The 24635-nt window shown below is 53.9% G+C and overlaps 1 protein-coding gene across 11 annotated transcripts; it reads right to left on the reverse strand.

Moving 5' to 3' along the window:
• Nucleotides 1-1233: 1233 nt before the first annotated feature.
• Nucleotides 1234-24603, reverse strand: INCENP (inner centromere protein). 11 transcript variants are annotated; one of them, XM_038564301.1, is made up of 20 exons: nt 24363-24602; nt 23171-23335; nt 21010-21156; nt 20519-20632; nt 18775-19574; nt 14899-14950; nt 14071-14125; nt 13870-13987; nt 13013-13064; nt 12454-12571; nt 12232-12366; nt 11632-11643; nt 7156-7265; nt 6959-7079; nt 6597-6731; nt 5575-5753; nt 5269-5359; nt 4964-5071; nt 3231-3381; nt 1234-1752 (listed from the first exon to the last, which is right to left on the reverse strand). In XM_038564301.1, exons 3-20 carry the CDS (start codon nt 21147-21149, stop codon nt 1538-1540), a joined length of 2706 nt encoding a protein of 901 aa, XP_038420229.1. In that variant the 5' UTR covers nt 21150-21156; nt 23171-23335; nt 24363-24602; the 3' UTR covers nt 1234-1537. The 11 variants fall into 11 exon arrangements, with proteins under 11 accessions (XP_038420229.1, XP_038420226.1, XP_038420227.1 ...); XM_038564298.1 differs by having other exon boundaries at nt 23171-23373; XM_038564299.1 differs by lacking the exon at nt 24363-24602 and adding an exon at nt 23961-24210 and having other exon boundaries at nt 23171-23373.
• Nucleotides 24604-24635: the final 32 nt, after the last annotated feature.

A 24635-nucleotide genomic window follows, 5' to 3' on the forward strand; every position in this document is an offset into this window, starting at 1 on the left:
GCAAACTTTCTGTAAAGGGTCACAGTATTTTCAACTTTGTGGGCCAAAGAACCTCTGTTCCAACTACTTAACTCTGCCTTCAGCAGCCGGAGGCAACAGACACCTGTTTCTGTTGGGTAGGTTCCAATAAAACTTTACAAAAACTGACTGAGGTTTGATTTGGCCCATAAGGCCATATAGTTCACCAACCCCTATTCTAGGGACTAGAGGAGATGGTAAGGAGCTGGCCGTCGCATATTAGAACACAGCAGGCAGCTATGGGGCAGGACGAGGGCCAGCTTCCACGGACACTAAGCATTTAATGAGCAGCTGCATGGTTTTGCTGGAGAAACATCTCAACTGCTTGCAAGCACTGGCTCAAGGTAGTTTCAGGAGATACCTTTCTAACCAGGACTCCTGCTTTAGCAGCATGCGTACCTTGTCAAGTAGTTTGCCCATCTATGCGGCATGAAGCCTGTGGGGCCCAGAGACTGTGTCAAGAGCCCAGTCCTGGGGATCCCTGGGTGGCGCAGCGGTTTGGCACCTGCCTTTGGCCCAGGGCGCAATCCTGGAGACCCGGGATCGAATCCCACGTCGGGCTCCCGGTGCATGGAGCCTGCTTCTCCCTCTGCCTGTGTCTCTGCCTCTCTCTCTCTCTCTGTGTGACTATCATAAAAAAAAAAAAAAAAAAGAGCCCAGTCCTCCTGACCTCAACCTCATGTCTTTCCCATTGAACAAGCCCCCCTCTACAGATAGCTCCCCAGAAAATCAGAAAGTCCCCAGAAAATCAAAAGCTTCACTTGCCGCACCATGCAAGTAACTGATTTGTCTCAGCATTGCCCGGGGACAGGATCAGAACCACCTACTGCATCAGCATCTTTTTCTTTAATTTTTTTTTTAAATTTTTATTTATTTATGATAGTCACAGAGAGAGAGAGAGAGAGAGAGAGAGAGGCAGAGACATAGGCAGAGGGAGAAGCAGGCTCCATGCACCGGGAGCCTGATGTGGGATTCTATCCCGGGTCTCCAGGATCGCGCCCTGGGCCAAAGGCAGGCGCCAAACCGCTGCGCCACCCAGGGATCCCTGCATCAGCATCTTGACGTGGAACCCAGGTGACCTGGAAGCACACTCCAGGAAAAGGAATAGGGCCTCAGTCCCCCAGCCCATCAGTGGCCCAAGACACGCACACCTGCGGGGCCAGGGGCCAGGGCACTCTGCCAAGGCGCCCCATCTCCACAATACCCACAGCAGGCTTAAAGGAACAGACTTTATTAATCTAGCTCTTGAACACTAGAAGCTAAAATTCAGCTGCATTATAACAATCTATTTACAGAGTGCTGTCTGCAGGTCAGGTGGGGCTGGGATGGTTCTCCCCCAACCACCCACCAAATGCAGCCTCCAAACAGGTCTGGGCCACGTTCTACCTGCAGCACACGGAGAACATTTCTATACACGTGGCCAAAACCCCAGACAGAACACCAGGCAGGATGGCGCCAGACCAACAGAGGGGCGGGCAGACATGCATAGGGGCTGAGACTGACAAGAGGGCCAGGGGCCTCAGTACTTCTTGAGGCTGTAGGCCAGACTGCTGGGGAGCCTGGAACCCAGCAGGGGCGGTGAGTTCCAGACGGCAGAGCTGGTGCGCTTGTGGTAGCGGGGCTTGCTCTTCTTGAAGATGTCCTCCAAGTCCAGGGGGAGAATGGTTCCAAAGAGCTCAAGTAGGTTCGGGGGGTGGTAGTACTGGTGGATGATGGCCTGGCTTAGCTGAGTGCCTGTAGGGGCCACGGAGGGTCAGGTCACTGCCTGGGGGCTCCTCATGAGCCTCCCCATCCCCTGGTCCCTGTCACCCTCTCCGCCCCAGCAGGCCCCCAGTCCTGCCACAGTGGCTTCTCTCACAGAGCCCCCTTCCCTGCAAATCCTCTTATGGCCTGTGCATCCTGCCATCCTCTGGCAGCTTAGCCTGAACACAGGTCCTCAGGCACTTACATGGGCCAGGCCATGCCTGGGGCCCTCACTGCATGACCTCATTATCCCCACAAGGCAGCTCCTTTCTTCTCCCCATATTATAATGGTGAGACTTGTCCAAAGGTACACAGCTAGTGACTAGGGGAGCTGGGGCCTAGCTCCAGAACGTAAGCATACACTGCCATCCTCAGCTGCTGTGGTCAGCGCTTCTCTCACCAGCCTGCAGGTCCCGTGGCACAAGGTGCTTGCTGAGGGGCCCCTGGGCCAAGGCTGTGGGTGACACACAGCCCTGCCAACAAGGCTTTAGGAGGCCCCACAGGGGTCAGGAGGTGGAACGTGTGCCCAGCACTTACAAACACTAACTCACTTCATCCTAACTAACCCTTCTCAGCTGGTATCACCCCTATTTCACAGATGAGAAAACTGAGCCAGTTTAAGTAAGCTGGTGAAGGTCAACTACCATGAGGGGGCTCTTCCAACCATCCAGCTCCTCAGCCACGCTGACTGCTGCCTGCGCCACCTCCCAGATGGCCTGATGCCAGAAGTTAAGGAGACTAAGTCAGATTCTGGCTCACATGGAGTTCAGATGAGGTACACCAAAGCAAGCTGTCTTCTGTAAAGAGTTGACCCTCTCTGAGGTTCTGAGCCCTGCTCTCTGGGGAGTGAGACTGCATCTTACCCTGACCCCCAGCTCAGCACACTCTATAAAGTGCCCATCATTTGCACGGGGCCCACCCCTTTCCCAGTAGGCCTTGCACCCCGGTCGTGGTGGCGGTGGCCTGGTCACCCTCACTCACACTCCTGTTTAAACACTGGGGCCTGTAAACTCTGGGGTCAAATCCTCAAGTGCCTCCACCTCAGCCTTCCCCAGCTCCAGCTCTTGATGCCCTACCTAAAACCTGCTACCACTCTTGGTGCTATTCCTACCCTAAGCTGCTTATTTGAGTCTCAGCTGGCCCATTGCGTGGGGCTCCAAAGAGGGGCACAGAGCCTGAGCTGAAACACCCAGCATCAGCAGCCAGTCATAATTTAACATGTTTGTTGAGAACAGAGGTGCCCAATACTGTAGATCTGGTCCTCAGATGAGCCCACTGGCCGTAGAGTACCCACCCTTCCCTGGGCACATCCCAAGGCCCAACGCAGGCTTGTTGGGCCAACACTTCAAGCTGCCAGCCCATGGGTACAACAGCCTCCTGACGCCCACAGCTGCCGACCCACTACATCCAGGGTCCTCGATGTCAAAGTGAGGACCCAGGTCTCCTGGGGAACTCTGGGCACTGCTTACCTCTGGCCCAGGTGGGGATGGGCTTCCGGGGATGGGCCTCGTCATCAGTGGAGTCATCACTATTCAGATCCATCCCATAGTTATCTGGGTTGATCTTGGGGGGAGCTCTGTGGCCCTGGGGAGTCATCTGATATGAGGTACAAGCTGGAGACTGGAGAAGACAAACATGGCTGTCAACTCCCTGTCCCTGTATTCAGGCATCTCTCACCACTGAGGAGTGCTGGGGCTCTGGTCACCACCCCTCATTTCATGGGGAATAAAAAGGGTTCAGAGGTTCACTTTTTAATTTAAAAAAATTACCACATACATGACTATATCTTCCTTTTTCAAGTTTTAAGTATATTGCACACATTCTTCCTGGTCAGTGTGTCTCCTTTCTGACAGCCCTGGATGCTCCACTAGAAGACCCACGACTGGAAATTTTTTAACTATCTGTTATAGATAAACATTCGGCACATTTCCAAATTTTTGTTATCAGGAACTATATGGCAATGAAAACCTTTCCACATACATTTTGCTGATAACAGCGTTAAGCTGGAAATTGCCTAAGTGTTAATCAACAAAGGCTTGTTAAAGAAATTTTGGTATAAGGAGTGGCTTGTACAAGGGTGGCTCACTGGGTTGAGCACCCCACCATTGGTTCTGGGTCAGGTCATGATCTCAGGGTCCTGAAACAGGGCCTTGCATCAGGTTCCATGCTCATCACAGAATCTGCTTAAGATGCTCTCTCTCCTCTGCCCCTCCCACTGCTCACATGCTCCCCAAATAAATAAATAAATAAATAAACAAACAAATAAATAAATAAAATCTTAGAAAAAGAAAATTCTAGCACAAGTAACTGGTATGCAGCCATCAAATATGAGATATGGAAGTACTGAAACACACAGATGTCTACAACATACTAAATGGAAGGAGAAAATATCAAGCTGCCAAATGGTGTATGTTATAGACTAAATGTTGTTTGTGCCCCTGCGCCCCCCAAATTCTTCTGTGAAATCTTAACCCCTGATATGATGGTACTGGGAAGTGGGGCCTTTGGAGGTGATGAGGTCATGAGAGTGGAGGCCTCATGAGTGAGATTAGTGCCCCAAGCACAGAGGCCCCAGAGAGCCCCCTCTCCCTTTCTGCCACATGAGGATACAGGGAGAAGATGACCATCTGTGAGCCAGGAAGAAGAACCTCAGCAGACACTGAATGGGCTGGTGCCCTGACCCGCGACTTCCAGCCTCCAGAACTGTTGTTTAAGCCACCCAGAGTGGCAGTTTGTGACAGCAGCCTGAGCCAACCGACACAGTATGTAAGGACAGTGCCCATTGAAGACTCTGTGTGTGGGAGACTGGTCTGTGTATGTATATGAGTCTGAGTGTATGAGTGTGACAGTGTGTGTGAACACGTGAGAGTGTAGGAGTGTGTGAGTGTGACCAGAGGAGTATGTGAGTGTGGGTGTGAGAGTGTGAGTGTATGTGCACAGAGGTTTATATGTGCAAATTATAGAAAGATAAATACCAGACTTAGAGTTTTCCTCTAAGAGAAACCTAGCTGCTGCTTTTTTTTCTTTACAACAAATTCTACTTCCAGAGTAAGAAAACATACTTACCAAAAATAGTAAAAACAATTGGGCCACTTGTGTCCTTCCTCTCTCTTACACTCCTAATACACAGTCTGTGCCTCCAGCTACTGGGAGGTGAAGAACTAGAGCCGGGGGGCCCTCTCCTCTGGGTGCCTGGCCTCACCTGCACATCCACAGTCACATTCAGGCCTTTGCCGGTCACCGCCACCTCCTTGGCTTTCCTCTGCTGCTCCTCAGCCAGCCGCTCCTCCCGCAGCCTCTCCTGCTCCTCCTGGGGCCCAGAGGACACCAGGTGTTAGAGACCCTGCCTGTGAGCACAACCCCTGTCTGTGCCCCCCTCCCTGCCCCATGTCAACCCCATGGGCAGGACAGGCAGGGCAGGCGAGGCAGCTCCTAACCCAGGAGCTCTCAAGGTGGCCCAGAGCTCGGCACAGACCCATGGGAGTCCTAGGCCTGCTTCCCCTTTACCTTTTTCTTCTTCTCCTCCAGTTCCCTCTGCAGCCGCTCCTTCTGTAACTGCAGGGCCTTCTCCCGCTCCCGCTCCCGCTCCTGCTGCTCCCTGGGGACCAAGCAAGAGCTGGTCAGGACACGAAGCAGAGTCCTGGGCCCCCCTCCCACCCCCAGCAAAAGAGCCTGTCCTTTTGCAGACCCCCAAGTAAAGAGGGGAGCTGCCTCCTGCTGCTGGCTGCACGTCTCTCTTCCACACCCTCACAGGGGAGCAGGTGGCATGACGGCATGATGCCACCTTGGGCGGCTAGGGCGCAGGCCCCTCACCTCTCGGCCTGGAGCCGCTCCTGCTCCTTCCTGCGCTCCTGTTCCCGCTGCTCCGCCAGCTGCCGCTCCTGCTCCCGCTGCTCCGCCAGCCTCTTGGCCTCGGCCACCTTGCGCAGCCGCTCCTGCTCCTCCTCCTTCTTCTTCTGCAACAGCTCCTGGTGCCTGCGCTCCTCCTCGTCCTGTGATTGGACCACAAGGTGAGGGCCCTGGTGCCAGCCCAGGGGCCAGAGAAGTGAGAGAGAGGTCAGGGGGAGCAGCCAGGGGAGCCTGGCCAGAGAGCCTGCTCCTTCCCAACAGGGACACCCTGAGCAAAGTTCCTCAAGAATTGCCATTCTGAAAACCGCTTTTGGTGCAGCAAGAGAGTCATTAGTTAAAGGTGGAGACTGGAGCCAGACTCACGAGCTGTGTGACCCCAAGCAAGTGGCTTGAGCTCTCTGGCCTCGGTTTCCTCACTGATCAAACAGGAACAACAGTAATACCTACCACCTCATCAAGTTGCTGAGTTCATACACCAAACATACTTAGGACAGTGTCTGGCACATAGCAAATACTAAATAACTTGTAGTTATTACTATTATAACCCCCTATTGACAGATTTGTGTTCCCTATTGTCCCAGGACTGACAATTCCCCCAGGGAAGTAAACCCCTACTCTTTAAGGCAAAATGTGCAATCCTCACACCAATCCTCTCAAGCAGACACCACTGTAACCTCTAGGAATTGAAGCCCAGCAAGGTCAAGTAACTTGCCCAGGGTCACACAGCTACTAAGTGGCATAGCTGAGACTGAACGCCTGGCTCCGGAGTCCATATATATTTAACCTTCGAACTGTCATCTCTACGGAAAACTGTCATCTCTACGGATACAAGTCACTGTCACCATCCATCTGCCAGATATGTGTTGAGCCTCCTCCAGGCTTAAAGCAACAAGAGCCACCAAGACCAACCCCACAAGGGGGTGTGCTCGGTGGTGCTCGGGGGCTGAGGCACCTCCCCACCTTCTGCACTAAGCCCCTCTGCCCACCTGTCCTTGTACCTGTTGGAGCCGCCTGAGCCGCCGCACCTCCTCCTCCTGCTTGCGGCGTGCCTCCACCTCCTCCATCTTCTTGGCTGCGGCCTTTTTCTTGGCTTTCTCCTCAGCCAGCCGCTCTTCCTTGGCCTGTAGAGCCCATCCATATGTGCCCATTAGAGCATACTCCTCCTCACTCAGCCCTGCAGCATGGGCCCAGAACTCTGCACCCACTGCCCCTGCAACCCCAGTTGTTCCCCATTGCCCAGGGGAGGGTGGCACCCGGAAGCCACAGACCACCAAGTCTGATGTGCTTGGGGCCCGCCAGGGTACAGCCCAGCCCGGAGTGTGGCTGCCCACCAGCCCAAGGCTCGTACCTTCTCGGTCTTCTCGTCAATCTGAGCAAACTTCTGCTCAATCTGCTTCTTCTTCTCCTCCTTCATCTGCTCCACACGCTCCCGGGCCTGCAGCACCTTACGAAGACGCTCTTCACGCTTCCTGCGGGCACAGGGCAGTCACAGGGAGCCCACAGAGGCCGGGGTAGGCCGGGGTAGGCCAGAGCCAGGCCACTTACAGCTTCACCTCCTCCAGCCGCCGCCGCTTATCCTCCTCCACTTTCTGCCGACGGAGCAGCTCAGCCTCCTCCTTCCGTCGCAGGTTCTCCAGGCGCTGCCGCTCCTTCTCCTGGGGCAGGGTGGGGCGGAGTGGGAGGGGTGAACAAGGCCCTGATGTGGGGACAACCCCCTACCACTTCCCCGCAGACCCCCAGGTCCCCACCAGATGGCTTGAGGGGCAGAGGCACCCCCAAACACGCCTCCCTCCCCAACCAGATTGAGGCCTGGGCTTCAGTCCTTCTGGGGGCACCGGAAGGCCTTCCAAGTGCCCTTGACTGCACCCTGCTAAGTCGCAGCAGTGCAAAAATCAGGCTCAAAACTGGATTGACTCTAACTATGTTTAAAGTGCGCTTGTCTTCGAAGAGAAAGGATGAGACCGGGAAGGGACAGACGAGTAGAAAAGTTACAGTTCACGTTCTATCTGGGGTGGGGGGTGGCGGGTATGTGTTTGTCGTTATTACTATGCTTTGTCACTTTTACACTATGTGTACACACACATACAAATACTCTTTTATGTCGCTTAATATTTGAAAAAAATAAAATACGGCCAAATGTTAACACAGATTACTATGGGCTAGTGAGATATATTAAGGATGGCATATTTTCCAAACTCCCTGTGATACACGTACGCAATGATTTTAGCCACAACTTTTTTTAAAGTACTAGCTGGTTGGTTAGCAATTCAATGCTGGGACCTTCCTCCCCTGTGTGCCCAGAAAGCCCCAGGGACACAGTAGTGGGCAACCAGAGGGCATAGGTGGGGGCTTCAAGCACTCCCTGGCCAAGGACAAGACTGATACTTTCTCCCCCTGATGGTTGGGATGTGAGGGTGGGGGCTGGGACCTACCTAGACCAGGGCCCTCACCCCTACCTGGCTCCATCAGACTCTCACCTCTGGGCTTGGCCACCCATAGGCCCCCTCCTTGTATTAGTGACTCTCCATTTCTCCTGGCCTCTGGCCTAGACTGTAGATTTCCCACCTAGAAATCTGGCCCCAAGGTAAGAAAACTCTAAAGACAGAGAGAAGGGCTCCTCTGGTTGTGGGTAGATACACTCCACACTGCCTCTCCCACTGAATGTGGCCGTAAGACCCAACTGCATGGAGCAGCTATATGAGCAGACAGATGGGGAAGATCAGGCTTTGAAGCATCACTGAACCCACAGCAAGTTTACCATGATTTTCCCTCTAGTCTAAACTCAATGAGGTCTGAACCCCCAACGGGATCCAAGGATGCCGACAGACAGAATCTGGGAAAGGCCCTCTCATTCTAACTCAAGAACTGGAAAGGGGACATTGAATGCTCAGAGTATGCAGAGACCCCAGTTTTGGTTTGTCCTTTTCTTCCTCCTCTCATGTCCCAGGCCATAAGCAACCCTGTGGCCTGGGGACAGCAGCAGTTACAAGATCCTGCAGAGTCAAAACTCTGAGGAAGGAGAAGCATCCCCTCCACACTATGGAGCTGTGATCCTGAAAGGTCGTGGAAATGCTGCTCCTCCTTTCTGTCTCCCCACCAGGTGACTCTGGATGAGGTCTTGGAAGCACACAGCACAACAGGGTAACTAAAGCCCCAGTTTCCTCGCTGGAGACAGAGGGGAAGAACCCCAGAGAAGTAACATGTACCAGATGGATAGAGAAAAGGAGACTAGGGTATTTGTGAACTCCAGGGCTCAACCATAAGCTGCAGAGGCATGAAGCTGACCATAACTATTCTATCAAAAACTTCTGAGAATTAAACTCACAGACCACCTGCCAGATCCCATCCTGACCACCGACCAACACACCCAGGACAGATCCAAAGAGCACTGCAGAGGCTTTGCAATCTGAACATTGGAACCATACCCCACAGAAGCCAGGGTGGCACTCATACCCTGAACCAACCAGGTGGGTCACCAGTAGAGCAAAATACCAACATTTTAAGATTTAAACAACATGCATAATATTCAACATATTCTAACATAATATTCAAAATAGCCAGGATATAATCCACAATTCCTCAGCATACTAAGAACCAGGAAAACCTCAGCTCCCTTGTAAAGACCATCAGCAGCCACCAATGCTGAGATGAGAGATGTTAGACTTATCTGACAAAGACGTCTCAGCTGCTCTTATAAAAATGTCTTGACAGGAATCACATTTTTTTTTTTAAGGTTTTATTTATTCATGAGACACACAGAGACAGAGAGGCACAGACACAGGCAGAGGGAGAAGCAGACTCCATGCAGGGAACCTGACCTGGGACTCGATCCTCGGTCTCCAGGATTACACCCTGGGCTGAAGGTGGCGCTAAACTGCGGAGCCACCCAGACTGCCCAGAAAATCACATTCTTAAGACAAGTCACAAAAGAGAAAATCTCAGCAAACAGATCTCAAAAAAAGCAAATTGGAAATTTTAGAACTCAAAATACAGTCACGGGAGATGAAAAATTCAGTATGTAGGTCCAAGAGCAGAATGGAAAAGACAGGCAAGTGTCAGTAAACATGAAAATAAATCAGGAAAGTGTATCTGATCCAAACAAAGAGAAAGCTATTGAAGAGAAACAGATAGAGCCCAAAGTACTGTGAGACAGACGGGAAGGCCCGCCACAGGCATGGGTGCCATCACCACGTGCGACGGAGAGGAAAGAACACGCTGCTAAAACAGAGTTTCTCAGGAACAGTAGCTGCAAACACTCCACGTTTGGAAAAGGTCTAATTATGCAGGTTCAAGGTCACCCACACAGGGTGCCGAGCAGGAAGCTGACTCTTACCCCCTGCTCTCCACTGAGGAAAGCTCCTTGGAGGTGAAAGTCACGAGCCACCCAGAGCACCCACCACCCCCTCTCTCCCTTCCTGCCCTAAGTGCCAACCAGACTCCTGCTTCCCATAGGGCTCAGCAAAACCTGTTTTACTCCTGAAGGCTGAGTGTTAAAATTTCCCAGCAGAGGTCAGGGAGACTATCCTGGGCATTGTGAATTTTATGGAAGAAAGTAAGAGTTGTCTGTGTCAGAACCCACATGCACATCCTCTGCCCCCACCCTCCGAGGTAGGTGGGTGGTCTCTGCTCCCTAGAGGTGAGAAAACCAAAAGCTTGCTGAGCCCCTTCTGCCTCCAGGGGCCTCAGCTGAGCAGTCTCTCTGCCTTTTACTAAAAACTGTGTCACACCAAGCCCTGTGCTGGGTGCTTGGAACACAGGACTCTGGTTCACCCACATCTATGAAATGACTTCAATCTCAATCCGTAGCCAAAGGAAACTCAGCTAAAGGTTAGGAAACTAGTCCAAGGCCCCGAGGTCCCTGTGACCCACTTAGGACCACGTCTCCTGAGAACTGTCCTACCACCTCCAGATGCCCTGCGAGGGACCTGGGCTCCCCAAAGCAGGAAAGGACAGCTCCTGGGACCTCTCGGTCATCCCCACAAGGCCTGCCAGGTTCCAATCAAGTCTGTGTGGGGCATGGAAGTTCTCTGTAGCAAGAGCAAGTCCAAGTCTAGTTCGCTGCTGTGAGCTCAGGAGCCTGGCACACGTCACTGTGTAAGGCCACACAGCCCACTTGCCTGCATGCTGGAAGGCATGCCATCACCTCGTCCAACCAAAGGGGACCAGGCTCCTTGCAGGAGAAGCAAGCTCGGAGGCCTACCTGTCCAGCTGCTGAGAAGCCCCTGGACCCGCCAAACCCCAGGCCCTCAGCTAAGAGGCAGAAGCCGTCCTAGTAGAAGGCCCTTCGAAGCACCAGTGGGTACAAAGGATGTGGCCTTGCAACCTAGGAGACTCCAGGAAGCCAAGACTACAGGCTGGGCAGATCCCAGCTCTCTGGGGCTCCTTCCTCAGGGCTGTGGCCTGGCTCAGCTCCGAGGTATCTGAGAAGAGAACAGCTTCTGTGGCCTTCTCTCCAGAGGCTGCTGTGGACAATTCCAGCACTCCCCCATAAGACCCAGCCTTCAGCCATGGTTTCCTGCACTGCTCTGCCCCTCGAGACAGGAGTCAGGTCTGTGACCCAATAAATCTCAGCAGCTCTGAGGACGAGAGGCAACTTATCTGTTCTCTTCTCAGTGCCTGACCCTGAGGGGGAGTCCGGTGCTGGGAGTGGGGAGGGAGGTGCCGTGGGGAAATTCAAGCTATGGCCCCAGTAATCAGCCTGCAGGCTGCACCCCCTCTGCCTCCTCTGGCTTCAAGGAGGCCCTGAGATCAACATTTGTCTTCCTGGGAGCAGAGACGAAGGCGGAGAGGACAGGCCCTGTGGAGGGAGGACACCAAGGGTCTCCAGGCAGTCACCCAATGCCTCAAGGCTCCCCTGCCCCCTTTGCTGCTCCCTCTTCACCTCCCGCTCCACCTCCTACTCCACCTCCCACTCTACCTCCCACTCCACCTCCCCTACCTCCCACTCCTGTGTTAGTGCTGCTACAGACTGATGGGTTTAGGGGGAACTAGGTTACCAGGACAGGAAAAAGCTTTACTTACAACAAAGCTGCACTGTGGGCAAGAGGAGACAAGAAAAAGCCAGGAGTTAATGCCAGGCTGGGGGACTCCTTGAAAGCAGGCCATCTTCTTGGCTATGCCAGCATCACTTGGGGCCTGCACCTTCTCATCACTTGGGGCCTGCACCCTCTCATCAGCAGCAGCCCCACCCTCTGGCTTCCTCCTGTCTCACCAGTACCCATCCTCACCTGTCTCACCTCATCCCCAGTGTATGTCCCTCACCTTAACAACTCAAGCCACCAGAGAGGTGTAGGGAATATGGGGACAGATGGTCATGGTGGTCATGGCAATGACCAGCTATGCCATTTCTACTACTTCCCAGCTCGGGGCCAAAACCAGGGAGTCACACAGAGCCGGCTAAGGCTCTGAGCTGTAGTGCAGAGCCCAGGAAGCCAGAACAGTGCTAAATACTGAGGCAGCCCATGGCCGTAGAGGATGGAGCTAGCCCTTGACTGGTGCCAGGCCACAGGTGCCCAGATCCATGCTACTCCCAGCAGCCGAGGAGACAGACTGGAGCCTTCAGCCATACTACCCCACTCTAGCAAAGCTTGGCCAGGGGTCCAGGGGTATGGGCTCCCTCACCTTAGGGTCCACACGCAGGGGAGTGTTGCGCTTGATGAAGGATTTCATGACACTGCCACGGGGGGCCGAGGTTGGGGTCATGAGCATCTGGTTCCTCTGCACAGTGTGCAGGAAGGTCCGGAGGGGCCGTACCACCTGGATAAGGTGAGGACCAGGGTAAGGACTCATGGTGGAGGAGGGGGAGGGGTGGATGTCAAGCAGGGAGGGCAGATGCCCACTCACTTTGCTGGCTGGACAGGGTGGGGAAGGCGTCTTGCTCCTGGGGGCTTGCAGCTCCTCATCCTCCAGCTGCTGCTCGTCGTCCAGCTCACTCACTGCCTGCTTGTAGCTGCGCTTCCTCCTGCCATAGCACAACGGAAGCCATATCATAGGGCTGACCCTAGCACCTTCCCCAGAGCCCCAGCCATACCCCATAAAAGGTCACCCTATGAACAAAACTGGGCCTGGCTCATGGAGCTCCAGACTAAAAAGCACTGCTGAGGTGGGTGGGGTCTCCCTGACTAGTCCTCTGCTGCCAAGAGGAAGGAAAGTGACCTGTCCTAGGTCACACAGCCAGGAAGATGAAGAGCTCAGGGCCTAGGATCTGGTTACCCACTCCCGCCCAGGTTTGTCTCACAGCAGGGAGCCAGCTCCTTCATTAAACCAGAGTACTAGCCCCACCCCTGTAAGGAGGAAACAGGCCCCCGACCACATGCCCACCCTCCCCGAGTAGGGAGTCAAAGTTCATGCCGCTTTGGGACCCTCAGAATAGTGGCCTGCACACCACTGCCCAGATGCAAACCTGACACTCTGGGGTGGCTCCTTGGGGCTATCTCCTTGGTCAGTCTTGGGTTCTGTGAAGAGAGCAATTTTGTGAGGCTGCAGGGACAGCTTGGAGGGGTCAGGGGAAGAAGCCTGCCCAGCAGAAGCCATGGCAGGGGAAAGGCTCTCTTCCTGGCAGACCCCAGGGTGACCAGTGGCAGAAGTCATCAGCCTCAGCACCAACTGGCCTTGAGAAATGTGTGGACATCTGGAGCCCAGCCTGCTATGCCCAGCCCACGGACCCCTCACTCTCCATGCTGGGCCCCTGAGACAAGAATGGCAGGACAATCCTATTGAGGTGGCCCCAATTGTGTCTGTCTACCTCGAACAGTGAGATCTGGGGGGAGGGTTGCGAGGGGTGGGCAAGAGGTAGCTTTCAGGAACAGAAGCCCATGGAAACTGCAAACTCTCACAGACCTTTGTCCTCTTCACACAGGGCACCCACAAAGGTGAGAAGTAGGCCAGCAACAGAGACACAACAAGGCCAGGTGTTCACACCCCAGCACAGAGTTCCTCCTGCTACCCCCGGGAGAGGCGCCCAAGTCTCTTAGCCTGGCATATTCACAGTCAGTGCCTCACCTGAGGCCCCCAACCCTTTCCCAGCTTCATACACCAACCACCCATGGCCACTCCCATGGCACTCAGCAGCAGCTGCAGCCAAAAGGTGGGAAATGAAACCTGCAGACCCAAAGGAGATCTACACACGCTGGGGTCCCATTTACCTTTGGCCAATAGCCCAGAATATGGGCCTCCCTCTCCCCAGATAAAAAGTCAGGCCAAGGACACCAGCGCCACTTCGGCCCTGGTTTCTGCACACGGCAGGTCAGAAAGACTCACCTTGCTGCCCTTCAGAGGGTGTTTCCTGGCCACCAGCCAAAGGCCTCGAGCCAGGTGTGCTAATGGCGATCTTGGTGGCACTACGGGAGCACAAGGTACTCCTGTCATCCTTGGAGACCTAGGGGAGGAACCAAGACTCTGGGGTCTCACCTGAGACTCACAGGCCCATGAGCCCTCTGCTCCTTGGCTTGCTTGCCTTACCTCTGGCTCAGCTGCCTCTACTGGCTCAGCCTCCTCGCTGGGCTTCTGCTCACGGCTGAAAGTAGAGCAAGAGGCATGTGGGACCCACCCACCTAGCCTGAGTCCTCACAGGATCCCTCCCTAAACCATCAGATGCCCTGGCCTGGGTCACAAACCCACAGTGCCAGGCAGGCCAGGACAGCAGCCAGAGCCGGGGGCTCCCTGGATGCCTGCCACCTAGGCAGGCAAGGGCAGTTGGCTTCTGGATTTGGTTGCACTCACCCCATCAGGGCCTGATTCAGGAGGTCAGCTCTTCCCTAGCTCCACCCCAAACCACTGTGCCCCGCTGAGCCGCCACCATCCCTTGTTTCTTGTGAGGCCTGCCCTCGATTCACCATAGGGCCAGCAAAGCCAGGAGGTCTGCCCAGTCACCCTATTTCCCCAGCCCAAAGCAGGGGCAGGAGGGTCCTAGTTTTAGTGATGGCAAGGTGGGGCCTCAAGGAAAAGCAGTGCTGGGGTGTAATCCTGGAGCAGGGAGCCCTCTCAGCCCCCACACCATCCCCACCTTCCCCCATCGCGATAGGAATGTAGCTCCTCACACCTGCACTACCTCATTCCCAGGCCTTTGCATTTGACAACTCATGGAGTCCACACCCCAGGGTAAAGGCCCGGGCTGACACCTGTATTATCTGCTGCAGGGTTAGAATGGGGTGGGGCTGCAGCAGTAGGCAGTCCCCACAAGGAAGGCAGGCTTGGGCACAGGAAACGTTTGTACCCCTGAGGTTTCCCTGCAAAGGTATCCACGTGCCCTGCCCTAGAAAGGTTCCCAGGCCCTAGAACTGAACTCACCCAACTTTTTGGGGCACCTCAACATTCAAGAGCCTCTCCAGGTAACTGTGACCTGAGGGGAAAACAAATGAACAAATGATGCCTCAGAAAGTGCCACTGCAAAAGATCCAGAGAGCCAGGTGTTGGTTGGGGCTTGGCCACTCTTCATCTGCAGCCAGACCTCTCCACCTCAGAGACCTCCCTTCACTAGACTCAGGCCCCCTCCACCTTAGACACCACTCCCTTCACCGGGTGAGAGGCCCTGAGCACATTCTCTCTACTCCTAGCATCCTCAGTAGAGCTGTTGGCTTTATGTCTCCTACTACTCCCTAGCTGGCAAGCTTCCCATCTGAGGGCACCTCTTGACTCCTTCACCGGGCTAGAAAGATCTTGAGAAGAGGGACAATGTCTGACTCCAGGCCCCCAACATCCAGCATGGGGCCCAACACAAAGAAGCTTATTCATTCAACAATTACTCTTTGAGGGCCTAATATGGATCAGGCCCTGAGCCAAGCCCCAGGGACCCAATGGTGAGCAAAACAGCCAGAGCCACTATCTGGTCTACGTAACCATCAAATAATGATGAAATGGTGAAAGACATATGCTATGTGTGAAGACAGAAAAGAGGTGAGGATTCTGAAAGACCATAGTGGGGACCTGAGCTGGTCTAGATGCTGAGATATGAAGGAAAAGACAGGCACAAACCAAGAGGTAGGGTTGGCAGGGAGCAGAAGGATGTCTAGGCCAGAGGCTCCCAAAGCATATTCTCTAACTCCTGGAAGTCAAGTGCCTGAGACCCTTTCGGGGGGGGATCTGTGAAGTCCTAGCTGTTTTCATCATAACACAAAAACATAAATTTGCTTTTTCACTGTGCTGGGATTTAGCCTGAAAGTGCAAAAGCAATGCTAGGTGAGACAGACCAAAGTGGAATCAATGATAGCTTCTGATTCCACACTGCAAGGAGCCTCTAAGAAGCCGCCACTTGTTGAATATGAACAAATTATCTGAAAAGACTTTTAAAGTACTCCTCTCTTTTCCAACTATGGATCTGCATGAGGCCAACTTTTCTTCATACGTTTTAACCCAAACAACACTAGGCAACAGATGTGAGTATAGAATCCAGCTGCCTTCTTTTAAGCCACACATTCCAAAGAGCTGCAGGATGTAGAAGAGTACCAGTCTCCTCATTACAGTTTTGTTGTGGAAAAGAGTTAATTATTTTATTCATTAAAAAAAATCTAACATTGGGACGCCTGGGTGGCTCAGCGGTTGAGCATCTGCTTTAGGCTCAGGTCGTGATCCTGGAGTCCCAGGATGAAGTCCCACGTCAGGCTCCCTGCATGGAGCCTGCTTCTCCCCGTGCCTGTGTCTCTGCCTCTCTCTCTCTCTCTTTCTCTGTGTCTCTCATGAATAAATAAATAAAATCTTAAAAAAAAAAAAAAAAAAAAAAGACTGAGCTGGTACCATACCGAGCACTAAAATGGAGTCTCTACCCACATTCAAGGCAGGTGTTATCACCATTTAACAGATAAGAAAACCGAGGTCCAGGGATCCCTGGGTGGCTCAGTGGTTTAGTGCCTGCCTTCGGCCCAGGGCATGATCCTGGAGACCCGGGATCGAGTCTCACATCAGGCTCCCTGCATGGGGCCTGCTTCTCCCTGTGCCTGCGTCTCTGCCTCTCTCTCTGTATGTACGTTTCATGAATAAATAAAATCTTTAAAAAGTAAAAGGAAAACCGAGGTCCTGGGAAGGGTGTGCTCAAGGTCACCGAGGCCCCGTGTGACTCCCGAGCTTAACTACCACCTTTTATAGTCTCCCTCCTTTCCCTCTTCCCTCCACCTCAAGGTGGATGAGCCATGGGCTTAGAGTGAGCAGACTGGTCTAGAGTCTCTACCCCACCTTCCCTCTGGAGCTCCAGGCTCACTTGCTCTACTAGACCCCTTCCAAGGATCAGACTTGGGCCTGAGGTAACCACCATGGCAAGTCAAATATCTCAGCCATTCTGAGGATCCAAAAACGGACGTCAAACACCTGGACTGCACGTCCTAAGGCTCCAGGCCCTGGAGCAAGCCTTACCTCTGATAGGGCAGAGACCTAGCAGGTGAGGTGCCCTTACCTCCTGACCTAAACTACACTCCAGGGCTCTCCACAAAGCCTCCTTAGCAACCAGCTCACCATCCCGGAAAGGCTAAAATGTGGAGCTCAAGCCCGTTTCCCAATTTTATAGATGGCCACCATAAGCTTCAGGTTCCTCCTCTGTAAAGTGAGGGGATTCTAACAGACTAAGAATGGGGCTGCAAGGGCCAAACAAGAACCTAGTGTTTCCTACATCTGGAAGTGCCAGGCAGACCAAATGACCCCAATTTTAATTCACATTCACTTAAAACCTGGCCCTTCTGCTCCATCAGCCTTGCCTTCCTCTGGGTGGACCCTGGTGGCGGCCTCTTCCCCGGTCTCCCTGCCTCCTTTGCTCCCTTCCTTCTGGCCATTTTTCACACATACAGTGCCAGGGACCTTTCAACAACCAACAAGGGGCTCCATCCTCTGGGCCAGTGGGGTCAAGCCCAAGCCCCCTGTGTAGCACATGAGCCCAAGATAGCCTATCACTTGCCATATTATTCCTGGGGATCTTTGTACAGGCTGTTTCCTCTGCCAGGGATCCCTTCCCCACATTTTTCCCCACCTGCCAACAGCATAGGCATCCTTCAAAACCCTCTCAGCTCAGACCCCACCTCCTCCATGCAGCCAGCCCGGACTCTTACAGCTGCCTATCCTCCTCTGTGGCTCATAATATCTGCTCCCACCAGAACAACAGCCCCCTGAGCTGGGACCAGATGATGATAGAAATGGCTAATGTTAGGGGCACCTGGGTGGCTCAGCAGGTTAAGGTTAAGCATCTGGCTCTTGCTTTCGGCTCGGATCATGACCTCAAGATTGTCGGATCGAGCCCCACATCAGGCTCCACACTCAGTGCAGTCTGCTTAAGACTCCCTCTCCCAGGGATCCCTGGGTGGTTCAGCGGTTCAGCACCTGCCTTAGGCCCAGGACGTGATCCTGGAGTCCCGGGATCGAGTCCTGTGTCGGGCTCCTGGCATGGAGCCTGCTTCTCCCTCTGCCTGTGTCTCTGCCCCTCTCTCTCTCTCTCTATGTCTATCATGAAAAAATAACATCTTAAAAAAAAAAAAAAAAAAAAAAGACTCCCTCTCCCTCTGCTCTTCCCCCTGCTTGTGCTCTCTCTGCCTCTCTCAAATAAATAAATAAATCTTAAAAAAAAAAAAAGAGGCTAACATTAACAGCTGAGGCCCACAAAGAAACTTCTGTAACCAGCTCAAGGTTGCAGGACAGGTAAACGGCTGAGCTAGCACTAAATCCAGTTCTCTGTCTGGCCAGAATGAGCCTGCTGTGATGAGAATCCACAGTATCTCCAGAGCAGCAGTTTGGCTAACAGGAGGCGGCCTACAAATGTGGTCAATCTAAGTGAGCCTCTATGGGAAGAAAGCGGCCTTGGGTAAAAGGCCTAAGTTTGAGCCTCAACATGGCCATTAACCACAGGAACACTGTGGCCAACCTCCCTGGACCTCGGTTTCCTCATTTGTAAAGTCAGAAGGTTGTATTAGATTTGCGCTGTCCCATATACATGGTAGCCATCAGTTTAAATCTAAATGAAGTAAAATGTAATAGAACTAGAAATTCAGTTCCTCAATCATACTAGCCACTTTCTGACAGCTCAACAGCCACATCTGGTGAGCAGTGGCTATGTAGGGAACAGCACAGACATGGAACACTTTAGAAAGTTCTAGGGACAGCTCCCTGCCAGATAGTTCCCCAGAGCACCTCTGGCTGAGCCAGGCACCAAGGACCATCCACCTCCCGCTGAGCCCCACCCCCTCGACTCACAGATGATGCGGGCAGAGGCAGCTGGCTCTTCAGTGGCCTTCTTGCCAATCCTCCTGCTTGACCTGCGGACAGGTTTCTCCTGTTTGGCCACCAGGGAACACTCCTGGGCCAGGGAGACCTGGCAGCCAGGGGAGGACGGGGCAATCAGGCTGTGCCACACTGACTGCTGGTCCACATGGGTGCCCGTGGGCGTGGAGCAGTTATCCGGCAGGATGGAAGTCAGCACCCGCCCTGGCCATGGGGAGGCCAGAGAGCCCGGCAAGTCCTGCGGGCCTGGGGAGGCCTGCACCATCCTGAGCTTGGAGGCAGACCGGCTTGTTCCAACCCCTCGACCCTTGGGGTCCTGGGGTGTAGCCATCAGGGAACTCACAGTGATGGTTTCTGGTCTCCCAGCCTCTGGCTTCTTGGGTGTTGAATCCTCCTCTGACAGCAAGATGCTGTGGGAGGCGGGAGTGGTGGCCGGAGGGGATGGAGCCAGAGGAGTCTGGACAGACTTGAGCTGGCCAAGGTGCTGCTCGGCACTCTTGCGCTCTGGGACGCCGATCTCTACCACGGGCACCAGCTGGCCCTGGGCCAGGCTGTTTTTAGGCTTCTTGGTCAGCGCAGGGGAAGACTCAGGGCTGGGCGAAGGGGTAGCTAACACGGCAGTAGCTGCTGCCGCCGCTGCAGCTGCAGCACGAGTCACCCGCCGCAGGACAGAGCCGTTCTCTCCCACCACTGTGGCCAGCTTCTCCACCTTGCCCTTGCTGCGGAGGTGCCGGGAGCTCAGCTGGCTGCTCCGGGACAGCCTGCGGGACAGCCTGAAGGAGGCAGCAGAGCAGAAACTAAGACAATTCAATGGGGCAAGGGACACCCTGAAAGTGGAGCAGGGGGCACCAATCTCCCCACAAGCCACTAGCTTACATGGGTTATGAATCAGAGGGCTTGGAGCTAGAAAACCAAAGCTCTAGTCCTGGCTCTGACAATCCCCAGACCCTTGTCTGTTCCTTTCTGAGCCTCAGCCTGACTACCTACAAATTGGGATAATGCCAGACCTCACATAATGCCAGACTTCACAGAACTGCTGGGAAGATTATACAAATTTCCCACTGACTGAGGTCACACAGCACCACACATCTTGCTGGAGGCTCTACTCTTTTTGTCACTTAATCCACAAAATGGGCCTGAGAGGTAGGGACCATCCTCACCTTAGAGATGAGCAAACTGAAGCTCAAAGGTAGAAAATTAACCCAAGGACACTTAGCCTTGAAGGGCAGAGCTAGGGTGTGTGCTCTGGACCACATGACCCCAAGAGCCAGCCTCTTTCCCCCAGCACTCTGCAGCCAACAGTCATTTCCATGAGCATTATCAAGTGCAGCAACAGGAGGAACCCCTAACCCACACCTCTGGCTGCTTTCACTCAAGCAGAAGGTTGGATTCTCTTTCTTCTCCCACCTCTGGAAATTCTTCCCATCCCCCAAGGCCCAGAACATACACATTCTCTCTCTCTCTCTCTCTCTCTCTCTCTCACACACACACACACGCACACACACACACACACACACACACACACACACACACCCTGGAGTCCCTGGTCTAAGGTCATGCTTTGTTTCCCTGGGACATCTGACCCCTCAGCATGGCCCACGTGGTATCCACCACTATTCCTGCCAGCCACTGCTCCCAGTTAACACCTGCAAATCAAAGTCTCCTGGCAGGCAGCAAGCCACCAGGCCCCACCTACCCAGCTGACCCTCCTTCCCACCTTTTCCGGATGGGGTTTCTGTTTTCATCCTGAACATAAGAAATCCGCCTCTTCTTCTGTCGGTTTTTCTGAGAAGGTGTTTTGGGCATCAGCTCAGGCTCCTTGCTGAATTCTCTGTTTGGTATAAGCATAATGATAGTTGAAGCTGCCCCAGAACCCAACCCAGACTGGCCCCACCCATTTCCTGGCAGTGACAAGTCAAGCTGGGATGACCAGCACCAACTTCTTATAGGCCATGTGCAAGTCCCCTGCCAGGTATCTGGGGCTTCCTCCTGGAGACACATGGGGTGCAAGGCTACCAGGCAACTCTCTGCAGCCCCATCCTCTGAGGGCCAACCCAGCAGCTCCTCCTCCTCTTCCGTTCTATTAGGGTAGCTCCCTGCACCCTGGGCACTCTGGAGGGACCCTTGGCAGCCTATCACATGGGTCAAGTGAGGATGTAGGCTCCTGTGCCCCCAAGGTACCTCCCACCAACACACCCCTGCCTTTACCTGGTGAACATGCGCTCGGCTTCCTCCTCAATCTCTTCGAGCCACACTAAGTCCTTATTATCCACATTGCAGATAAACTCCATGAGCTTCTGGTCACACAGCTCCAGCAGGTGAATGGGCCCTGGGGCTGTCGACCCCATGGTGGCTCTATCTCGTGAAAGCAGATAAGAGGTGCAAGGGCTCAGGGCTGGGGCTGGAACCCCATCTTCAAGGGGAAGAGCCTGGCAGGGCGCAGGACCCATTCCAAATCCCAACCACCTAGTACCTGGATTGGAGCCCCTTCCTGCTTACAGCCACTCCCGCAGGTGTAGAATTCCAAATGCCAATCTACGAGCCTCATTTTTGCAAAAAGAAGGGCCCACCCTTCTTGCTCTTCAAATGCCTTCCTAAACCGATCCACCCACCCACAGCACACTGTCCCTTTAAGTCCACCCTTCCCAGCCAATTCTAGTAGCAACAGTCCTTACAAATGGCCTGGGGTGGGGGGGGTGCTTAAAATGACAAGACATAGCCAACCGCTTTCCTGGGTCAGGGAGAAACCGCAGCCAGTGGACCCCTCTCTACCTGCCCAAACATAGGCCTGTAGGTTCTCCTCTTACTACCTGTGGGTGAGCAAGGGCTAGACACCCTGGCTACACATGAGTTGACCCCTGGCATCAGGCCAAAGAACATCAGGTTCAACTGTTTCTTCAAGAGGCTGGTGAACAGAGGGTTCTGCATTCCAAAGGAGTTGGTAAGAAGGCAGGGATTCAGAGACATGCTCCTCTTCAAAGAGCCCTCCACCACCCGCTCCCTTAAACTGAAATGCCCTAGAAATGGATGAGAGCATGAGGGCAGTAGATAAGCAGTGTCTCTTATTTTTAAGAAAATACAAAACCAGTGTTCTCTTAATTTCTAAAAAAATCCAGCAATTCAGGTATCCTCCTTAAGGCTCAGTTATAAGATCCTGATCAAAGCCCCAGGCTGGACTCTTCATTACAGTCACAGCAGGGGCTCAGTAAATATCCCTACTGGGCTATGAATGAGTGATGGACATCAGCCATCATAAGGCTACATGTCTCATGCCTCAGCAGTGACCCACCACCCTGATCTATACCCCCACCTAAGATGGAAGCTCCTGGTTGGCGTGCCTGGGGGGCGCAGTCAGTTAAGTGGTCAACTCTTGGTTTCAGCTGGGGTCGTTATCTCAGGGTCATGGGATCAAGCCCTGTGTCTGGCTCCACGCTCAACTGGGAGTCTGCTTGAGTTTCTCTCTCCCTCTCCCTCTGCCCTTCCACCCTGTCCCTGTACTCTTGCTCTCTCTATTCTCTCTAAAATAAATAAGTAAATCTTAAAAAAAAAAAAAAAAAAAGGAAACTTCTGGATGGAGGGTCTCAGTCACTGATCCCTCGACAACTTAGAGAGCTTAACACCAGGTCCTGTTGCAGCTTCACAAGACTTCCTGAAGCCTGATTTCCAGGGTACACTAGCCTTTGTTCCTCAAACAAGATCTCTCTCTATCTGGAAACTTCTATCTCCTGTTTGTACGTGGATCTCAGCAACTCAGGGAGGGCCTGACCACAACCATGATCCCATCCGACAATTTCAATTCTCTGCACGGCACTTGGGTAACTGTATTATCTGTTTACTTACTACCTGTCTCTGCCCACTAAACATTTGCTCCCTGAGGGCAAGCCCTTGTCTGTCTTGTAGATGAAAGCCTGGAACCTGGCACAGCGCCTGGCATAAAAGGAATACTTGTTGAATACATTAATTCACCTGTCCACCCTACACCTAGAAATAAACATCCCACAGGTACTTCTCCCCCAGGCACATACACGCACACAGGGACACCATTCTACACAGGTTAGGGCATGCCATACCCAGGTTAGGCCCCTGCTCCTAGATGCCAGAGGTGGCACTCATCAGGGCAGGGCCAGTCGGGCAGGATGGCAGAAGCTTTGTGTAGAGACAGCTCTGAAGCCAGCAACTCTTGGGCATGGCCTCTCTGCTGCCATTCCTCCCCCCAGGACTCTCTGTCCCCAAACTCGTCCCTGGCAAAATGTTGAGACCCCCAGTTCCAGGCCAAGAAAGAGAAAACCGTTTAAGGAAGCCAAACCAAAACTTAAGGTTTATGAAGAGCTACAGCAAGCAACACCTTTCTATCTTTTTTTTTTTTTACCTCTTTAGTATCTGTTCAAAATAGCAAAGTTGTTGAGAGCTTCTTTCACAAAGCGCAAAAAGACTGTTTTGGCTTCTTCCATGGGAAAGTCCTTTTGTTTTTGTCTTTTAAAGACCTCAGCTTGGCTAGTTAGAAAGGGTCACTGGAAGTCAGGTCAGAGGTGACCTGAGAAAGAAAGGATCAGTGTGCCAAGGAGGAGGATCCTGGAAAGAACAGCAAAAAAAAAAAAAAAAAAAAAAAAAAAAAAAATCTCTTCTGCCGGTGTAAGAACCTGCGCGCACAAACCCAGAGAATCCGACATCCCAGAAGGGAGAAGGGACCTCACCTTCCTGTCCCAACACCTGCCTCACGCCTCGCCTAGATCAGAGGCCCCACCCGCCTCCTTAGCGATGCCTGTTTTTTGAGGTGCAGGAAGTGGGGCACTTAACCCTCTAACACACCCCAGGGGAGGACAGTCGCGATCATAAATAACTGCTCCCATTTAGAGTCCGGCCTCGATGCTCAGGTGGAGCATCCTCCCATTTAATTATCACGACACGACCTCACGGATACCGCCCCCCCCCGCCCCCCCGTGTGCGAGTGAGAAAACGGAGGCAAAGAGAAGCCCGAGTCACCCAGTAGTAAGTCAGGAGCGCGGCCTGGATTTAAACAAGCTACACCGCCCGTTCGGTTTAAGTCTCTGGAAGGCGGGAGCCCAGGGTTGCTCGGGGGGAGGGGGAGGGGGAAGGGAGGTGGGGGAGGGGAGGGGGGACCCCCCAGCGGAGGCCGCGGCGGCGGGATGAAACCGAACCGCTGACAGCGGACGTCCTGGCGGAGGGACAAAGCGAGGGACGGCACTGGCCTCCGACAACGGCCAGTCTGGAGCGCTGCTCAGCTGGCGGGGGCCCTGCTGAGCGAGGGGGTAACTTCAGAAATGCCACCTGGCGTCATCCCGGAGGTCAGCGAAGGGAAGGGCCTCCCGGCACAAAACAGGGTGCCAGGCCCCGAGGGGGAGGGAGATGATTACTCTTCCGGGATCTGGTGCCCCGGGTGGAGGATAAAGGGTCATCTCAGGCCGCAGGGCCAGGCGGGGTGGGGGTGGGGGTGGGGGTGGGGGTGGGGGGGGAGGGGGTCACGCCCCGGTCGGGGGTTGGCGCGGAGGTAGAGACTCGCCAGCCCCCCGCTAGCCCCGCGGGCCGCCCCGCGCACTCACTCGACTGCGCCGCGTCTCCTGAGCGCTGCTCCGACCCAGGCCCCGCGGCCTCCCCAGCAGAGCCCCCCGGCAGGCCCGGATGCTCGGCTCCGGGGCTCCGGGGCTCACGGCGTCCGCGGAGCAGCGCGGCGAAGCCTCCGATTTTCAAAACTGAGCACTCGCCCAATCCCCGGCAAGTTGGCCCGGCCGCTGCGAGACGCTCGGCCAATCAGGCGGGAGAGGGCGCCGGCCCGGCGGGCGGTCTGCGCGACCGGGAGGCGGGGAGAGGAAGCG

This window comes from Canis lupus, chromosome 18, assembly GCF_011100685.1.
Source record: "Canis lupus familiaris isolate Mischka breed German Shepherd chromosome 18, alternate assembly UU_Cfam_GSD_1.0, whole genome shotgun sequence".
NCBI lineage: Eukaryota > Metazoa > Chordata > Mammalia > Carnivora > Canidae > Canis > Canis lupus.